General features: G+C 53.1%; 1 protein-coding gene across 2 annotated transcripts in view; it reads right to left on the bottom strand.

The window, feature by feature from the left end:
- Nucleotides 1-5,005, bottom strand: part of SALL1 (spalt like transcription factor 1) — a 13,585-nt gene extending 8,580 nt beyond the window's left edge. Inside the window, exon 1 of one of the 2 annotated variants that reach the window (XM_075715327.1) lies at nucleotides 4,930-5,005. In XM_075715327.1, the coding sequence (XP_075571442.1) occupies nucleotides 4,930-5,005 (76 nt within the window). Of the gene's footprint in view, nucleotides 1-3,670; nucleotides 3,762-4,929 lie in introns of those variants that run through there. The other variant, XM_075715326.1, reaches the window with a different exon arrangement.
- Between the last annotated feature and the right edge of the window lie 2,630 nt (nucleotides 5,006-7,635).

Below are 7,635 nucleotides of genomic sequence, written 5' to 3'. Positions count from 1 at the left end.
TAGCAAGTTTTAAGTAACAATTTGTTCAGAAGAAAATTGCTCGCATGATAAGGCGGGTATTTGTGCTCATATTTAACTCAGTTTCTAAACTTTTCCATATCGCTACTGGCAATGCAATTATCCTATATGTGAAAGCTGAATTTTCTCAAAGACTCTGTAATCTGATGTCAAAAAACCCTAATAATCTCAAGCGATTTTGAAACTAAGAACAAATCCATCCTAATGAACACAATTAAAAAAAAGTCTTCCTTATGGATGAATCAAAATGAACACTAGATGGGGTTCCAGTTGCAACAGTTTCTTCAAAAAGTTCAGTGCAGTTTCACTGTTCCAGTGACACGTAAAAGAAAGGCTCCTTAAGGCTATATCTAAACTTTGCCTACATAAACATTGGCAAAGGGACAAGAAACTAAATCCCTGTTGTTTGGAGGGTAAAACGGAGCTATGGGAACTACCTGTCAATCTCCTCTTCGGGGGTCTGGCATCTGAGGGGTGACAGGGGAATAGGGTTAGCAAAAGAAGCAAAGCTGATAAGGTGAAGCTAAAATAAACTGCTAACTTCCTGCTAAGCAACCAGTAAGACTCAATTCGGGGGTCACTGGCAAGATATTGAAGTACATATTGTGATCTGAACCCTGTCACCTTTGGATGGAAGGAGGCTAGCAAAGGTTAAAACATCTGAACACTTAAGTTTTTTTCCTAGCACCAGCTATACAGACACGAAGCAACAATTCCGCTTGCACATTTCAACTTTCATTTTTTCAAGTCTGCGAAGCATATAGGTGCGATGCACCTCCATGTATAGAAAATACACACAGCAAAGCTTCTTTGATGGGCATTTGGCAGGAGCTGCCCTTTTTGTTTTTTTACCAACAGTTTCAAGAAACATAACTGTGTTTTCTGAGAGGCACCTCAGGTCACTTCAATAAAGATTCATGTTTCCACAATAAAGCATGAATATGGTTAAAAGCCAGTTATGCAATAAGCACTGGTACAGCTAAATATACAGGAGGGCTTGTCCTCGGGGAGCCAGATGCTACTTAGCATCAAAAAGATAAATAAGGTACGAACTAAAACATAAATATTTTGCAGCGAGGCAAAGATGCGGGTTCTGTAGGGGAAACACACACGAAACGGGTCTGAACTAACACCGGGTTTACGCAGCTTTCACCATATGGGTTTCAGTAATTATTTCTGAATTGCATCTGCATAAGTGATATTTCACAAGGCCCTTTACACTTCGGGCTCACCTTTGGAAAAAACACAAGTGTTGTATTCTGAACCGACAGACTGCAGTTATCGCACAAAAAGGCCTAATTATGTAACAAACTAAAAGCAGCCTAACTAAGCAATCATTTCTCTTAAGCACCCCGTCCTTCAGATCTTACTAAAGAAAGCGATCACAATTTCTCTCATTTCATGGGCCCAGTAACAATTACGTGGATGATCATAATGTTGCAGCAGGAATTTACCAAAATCCATTCTTGACATGAAAAGGCACTGGTTCTGACAAGCCTTTATATGGAAGGGCAGCAAATACATTCTCTTCCTCAAAGTCTAGCTGGCTTATTTCTCAGATGTAACTTTGGCTTTGGAAAATTACGCTCCAAGGATATTCTTTTACAGTTGGGAATGCAATTCCAACCAACTAAAAAACAAATTCTAAAACGCCACGAAAGTGGTTGGAGTTATTAACAAAAGGAAATAATCCCACAGTCTCCTGCCCACTTCCTACCAGTAATTAGTTACTTGTTGAATATAATTTACGCTGCAAGTAATTTCTGCTATTAATCCGAGAACCATTCTGGTTAATCCAATACGAACTTTATCAAATGTGCACATGCACAGGATTTTACAAGGGTCAACTTGCTTATCCATTGATTGCACCAAAAATACATTTTAAGTGGAAAATCTCCCTGGTAAGTGAACTGCATGAGCTTTGAACTTTAAAAATAGAGAGAGCAGTAAAAAACAAAACAAAACAAAACAAAAACCCCACCAAACAAAAAAACCACCATGCTGTTGCAGTCTGATGAACTTTTTTCCTATGGATCTTTAGATATGAAACCATAGCAGGAAGTTTTAACAAACCAGAACCCAAATCAGATGCAAGAAATTTTCACGGGGCCACTCTATTCATTCGCTCAAAATACTGCCCAGCACTACCTTACTGCAAGCGTCTTAAGGACTAACGATGCTAAATTTGCCTGAACCCTGCGCAAACTGCAGATGAATTAGCAAACCTGAATTCACAGTATGAAAGGAGCGCTTGAAATTTCGAGGGTTTGTTTTGCCATTTCAAGACATACAGTGCAAAGTCGTCCTCACCACAGCTCACCCACCCTGTCTTGCTGTGTGAAGCTGCTGCCAGGGCTGGGGACCCCGGAAAGGCGGAGGGTAGCTCTATGCTAATATTATTACAGCGTTCCGAATCCTGAAACACCATTCCAAAACACACCCTCTAGGCAACTTACTCAAAACTTACCGTCTAACCGTGTAAACCAGCTATAACCTAAACCCATGACTAGAGAAGGGCGGGGGGAGGCTCCTACAGATTTTATAGTAAAGCACACTGCTTTTCCTAGGAAACCGGTCAGTATTTTTTAAAAATAATAAACTCCGTTATTTACTTATTTAACCTACGATAGCCACGCAAACTAAACAAAAGCTTCACTTCCATGCCATCATTTCAGGCAAAATCCAACTTACTTCAAGTACATCCTTTAGCAACAGGCAGGAAAGCTGCTCAGTTAACATTCCTTTCTCACACTCCCACAGTCTTTCATTTGAAAATGACGTGCAAAATCAGATCAAAACACTAAAAACAGAAGAAAACGACTACTTTTAAAAAAGATACTTGGCGGCGTTTGGATCTGTTCCATCTACTACAACCACAAAAAGACAGCGAATGTCAAAAGATGCATTCGTACAAAATGAAGATGTGAAAAATCCCTCTCTGCTTTCCCAGCAAGTCGATTTCCATTTCAGCTTTCCCCTTCTCTGCTCACTTTAGGAAGTTCCAAATTCTTTCATAGGAGGCCGATGAAAGACAAATAAGAAACCTAACGTGTTACCCAACTCCTGCTCCAAACTTCAAGAGGAAGTAGAAATAATATCGGAAGAAAAATAAATAGTTTTACCGAGAAAAGCGATTATGCTGAACAAACGGGAAAACTCGAGTGCACTCGAAGCGCACAAAACTCGGCTAAAAACCAGAAGTCGCCTCCCAGGAACCAAATGACTTTTAAGAAATGTTTCGGCAGAACTACGCGAAGCGAGCGCTTACATATTTCGCCGGTTTACGAAGAGGGCGTCCCAGGGATTTTGGAAGCCGGGTAAGTGCTCACAGGGGCAGGACAACACCCCGCAAACTTTCCGACTCGGTTTATCGCGCGGAGTCCGGGAGCCTGGCCCCGCGTTTCGCCCCGGCGCGGCCGAGGGGCGCGGGCACCGCACACGGCACCGCCGCTGCCGGGGCCGCCACCGCCGCTGCCGGGCGGGAGCTCGGCGGGCCCAGGGCGGCAGGCAGCGCCGGAGCGCGGAGCGGCCGCGGGAGCGGAGGGCCCCGCGCCGGCCCTTCCTCGGGAAGCGGCCGGGGGAAGTCGAGGCGCTTCCGAGCGGCGGGGCCGGGCGGCGAAGGGGGCACCGCCGCGCCCCGGCCCTCCCTTACCTGCCCGCCTGAAGCGCTTCTGCCCCGCGGCGCCCTCCGCGCCCGCCGCCGGCGGGTCCCCTCGCAGCCCCCCGGCGCTCGCCCTCCTCATGGCCGCTGCCGGGCGCAGGGGGGACGCTGCCCCCGGGCCGGGCGCCCCCGCCGGCCCCCGCCTTCCCGGCCGCGGCTCTCGCCGACCACTTGTCGCCCCGCGTCCCGGTACAGGTAGGGGCAGGGGCACGTCCCCTCCGCCGCCCGCCGGGCTGCGTCGAACTCCTCCGAAATGCCCCTTCTCCCGGAGGGGGAGGGAAAAGGGGGGCGGGGGGGAAGGGGGGAGGAAAAAAAAAAAAAAAAAGAAGAAGAAAAAAGAAGATATTTCACACGCTCCCTCTCCAAATCCTGGCGGACACAAAGCCAGCGTTTATTCCTCGCTCACCGACTTGGAGGGGAGGGGGAGACGGAGAGAAAAATAAAAATAAAACACAACCTTAGGGAGAGAAAACAAGCCTCCGCGATGCCCGGAGCTTCCGCGCTGGCAGCCGCGGAGCCCCTCTCCAGCCCGGCGGCTGCGCGGAGCCCGGCGCGGCGGCGGCGGCAGCTCCCGGGACGGGGCAATCCCCCCCGCGGCCCGGCCGGCGGCGGCAACTTTTCCGCCTCCAGGAAGCTTTTGGTGCAGCCGGAGGCCGGGGCTGCTCGGCTGCGGGGCAGCGTCCCCCGCTCGGGGGGACTGCGGGAGCGCTGGGGTCCGCGGGGGTATTGCGGGGGGAGGGGGGGGGGGAGAAGCGAGAAAGTGGGTGCCCGGGGGGGGGTTTTCCGCCCCTTTCGGGGGGACGGCGCGGGCAGCGTGTGTGGCCGGACGGGGCATCCGTCCCGCGGGGCTCCAGGATCAGCCGCCCCGCCGCAGCCCCACTTTGTTCCCCCGCTCCGCGGGGCGCGGAGGAAGGCGCGGGGGGCGCGGATCCATCTCCCGCGGGCTCAGGATGCCAGACCGCCCCGCGGGGGGAGGGCGGAGGGAAAACATCAAAAAACGGAAAGAGTTTGGAGTTTCGTTAAGAAACAGGCGAAACAAAACTCTGAGTTAAAAAAATAAAATAAAAGCCAAGAACTTGGACCAAAACCCCAGAAGAACACCCCCCCCCCCCCCCCCCGCACGTAACTCCGGGAGATCCTGCTGTCCCGCTCCGCTGCCCGGCGCGGTCCCGTCTCCCCGCAAGGTAAGTTGATCTATTTTGTGTGTGTTTGTGTTAAAAATGTGTGCGAGGGAGAGGAGAACAACTCACCATTTCGCTGGGATAACAAGGCCAGATCGGGGTCGGATTGGAAATGCTGAGGCTTCGCCTGCTTCCTCCGCGACATGCTGGCTCAAACATCAGCTGGGGCAGAATAAAAAATTACTAAAAAAAAATCTTCTCAAAATTACGGAAATCGAGCCTCCCCCCCCCCAGCCTCCCCAATCCTCCGCGCACCGCGCATGTGTCCTGCTATAATTATGATTATCAATAATGCATTGCGATTAATCATAGAGGGGCTCTTTGAAAGGCGATTGGCACATGGCCAGCTCTATTCAAACCAGCTCGCCTTAATCAATTAGGCGCTGATTTGCTGGAGACCCTTGTCTCTCCGCCGCTCCCACCCAATGAGTCGATCCATGTGGCAGGAGAAGGGGCTGGATTTCCCCAAAGCTGTTTGGATACAGTTTAACCCTCTTAGCAACCAGCTGGGGCTGCATCGCGCCATCCCGGTTACTATAGGAATGTGTCTCCCCTCGCCCCTTCCTCCAGCCCCGACGGGCTCCCCGCGCCTCCCTCCCTCAGTTTTGCGCTGCAGTTCACTTTTTTTTTTTTTTAATTTTTTTTTTTTTTTTTAAAAAGCTTCCCCCCCTCCGCCCCGCCTCGCCCAAAGCTCCGGCCCGCAGAGGCAGGGCAGGGTAAGCAATAATCGATGGAGGGGAGGACGCACGGCTGGGGGGCGGTCGGCGGGGAGCAGCGGGCCCGGAGGGGCGGCCCCGCACCCCGGCGGCGCCCGGCAAGTGTCTGCGCAGGGAGAGCCCCGCTCCCGGCCCCGGCCCCGCTCCGGCTGCCGCCCGGCGCCGCGCACTGCCGCTCGCTCCGTCCCGCTGCTGCAAAAAGTTTCGGGTTGGGTTTTTTTTTTGGTTGGTTTTTTTTTTTTTTTTCCTTGTTGGGTTTCTTCCTTCTTGTCCCCGCGGTTGCAAATAAAGATCCATTCTCGCCCTCCCCCAGCTCTCGCCCGCTTGCCCCCCTTCTCTTTCCATATATCACGGGCCCGAGGGGTGCTGAAAATAGGAAGGGTTTGTTTTTTACCTCACACATTCCCAGGACAATTAGGGCGCCGCTGGGAGCGGCGGGCGGACCAGGCGGCCGCTCCGCCCCCGGCCGCCGCGCCGCGCCGGTTGGCTGCGCCCGGAGTCAATCCGCCCGCCGCCGGCGGGGAGGGCCGGGGCGAGCGGCGGCGGGCCCAGGGCTGGGGGCGGGCGGGCGACGCTCCCCGCTCCGCTCCGCTCCCCCTCCGCGCTTTCCCTGCCCCTCCCGGCGCCACGGGTGCCCCCGCTCCCCCGTCGGATTGCTCCCGACTTTTGTTTCCCTCTGGGACGCGGGAGCCCGAGCGGGAGCGATGCGCGTCCTCCTGCCGGAGGCGCCGCGCAGAGCCTGGCGGGGGTGCGCGGAGCGGCCCGCGGGTGCCCCCGGCCGCAGCCTGCGGGCCGGCCGTGGCGCAGGCGGAGCCGCCGCAGCCGCTCCGCGGGGCCGGCCGGGCTCCGCTTAACTTCGGCGCGGCGCGGAGGGGGCTGGCGCCGGGGCTCCGCCGGGCAGAGCCGCGCCGGTCCGGCTGCCGGTGCGCTGCCCTGGCTGGCGTTCAGTGCCTGGTCCTGAGCGCTCGTACCACCGGCGCCGTGCGGGCACGCCGCTCCCTGCACGTAAGACACCGTGCGTGCACCAAACTTTTACGGCCGGGTGTTAACTTCCAGCGGAGGAACCTCTTACAAACGCGTTTCCCGATCTTGAAATAAAAAGTGTAGTTGCGAAGAGGCTCTAGCCGATGCTATTTTTAATATCTCGTATATCCGACGGTACACATACGCTCTGGGTGAATGGCGTGTGTCCCCCCTGCGCTCGCTCCGCGCTCCGCACCCTTTCGCGTGTCACTCTGGTCCGTGCACGAAAAGTTACTCTGCAAAATAAGCTGAGCTGGGAGAAGCGGGAGCGCAGGCGATTTCTTTTCCTCCACCCTGACCCATCCAGTGCTCTCTCCTCCCACTCCCCCCGCTGGATTATTTACTCTTCTATAGAAGCTACTCCTTTTCCCCGTATTAATATTAACAAACGCTCTGTAAAAGCAAGAGGCTGATCAGATACAACTCATTTCAATTTCAAATGAGCCGGTAAAACCTAGAGAGCGAGCGAGAGGAGAAGGGAGAGAGGGAGGAATCTTCCCATTCGAGGAACCGGCTCACTCGCGTTGTCTTCTCATTATTAAACGAAAGAGACTGTAAAACGTTTAGCAAGAAGGGTGAAAAAAACCAGCAGCCGCAAAAAACAAACAAACAAGCGCATACGAACCGAAAAAGCCTCCCAGGTGCCACTCCAGTATTTAGTCAGCGTTGCAAAGTGGTCACTGACGCTTCTTTTCATTTCTGCACAGGGCGAGCCCCCTCCCTCCCCGCAGCATTTGGTACAGTAGATTTTGAGAGAAAGACAAACGAAGCTATCAGCGGGGATGATGTTGAAGAATGAAGATAATAATGTTGCTATAGGTGGTACTTCACATGACATTATTTTTCACTGAATATTTAAAGAGATGTTTCGGCAGAGATGGATACACTCTGCGCAGGCTGTCACCCTCCTTACCCTGAGACAGTGGCAAAGAAACCGAACCTGAACGCATAGAAACTCACACGTTACTTATAGCTAGCCACACGTAGATGCACACAAAATACCCACGCGGATCTATTTACACATCTGTGTCTGTGT

The sequence above is a fragment of the Pelecanus crispus genome, chromosome 8, assembly GCF_030463565.1.
Source record: "Pelecanus crispus isolate bPelCri1 chromosome 8, bPelCri1.pri, whole genome shotgun sequence".
Taxonomy (NCBI): Eukaryota; Metazoa; Chordata; class Aves; order Pelecaniformes; family Pelecanidae; genus Pelecanus; species Pelecanus crispus.
Note: the sequence above shows the minus strand (reverse complement) of the source record. Positions and strands in the feature narration are given on the sequence as shown.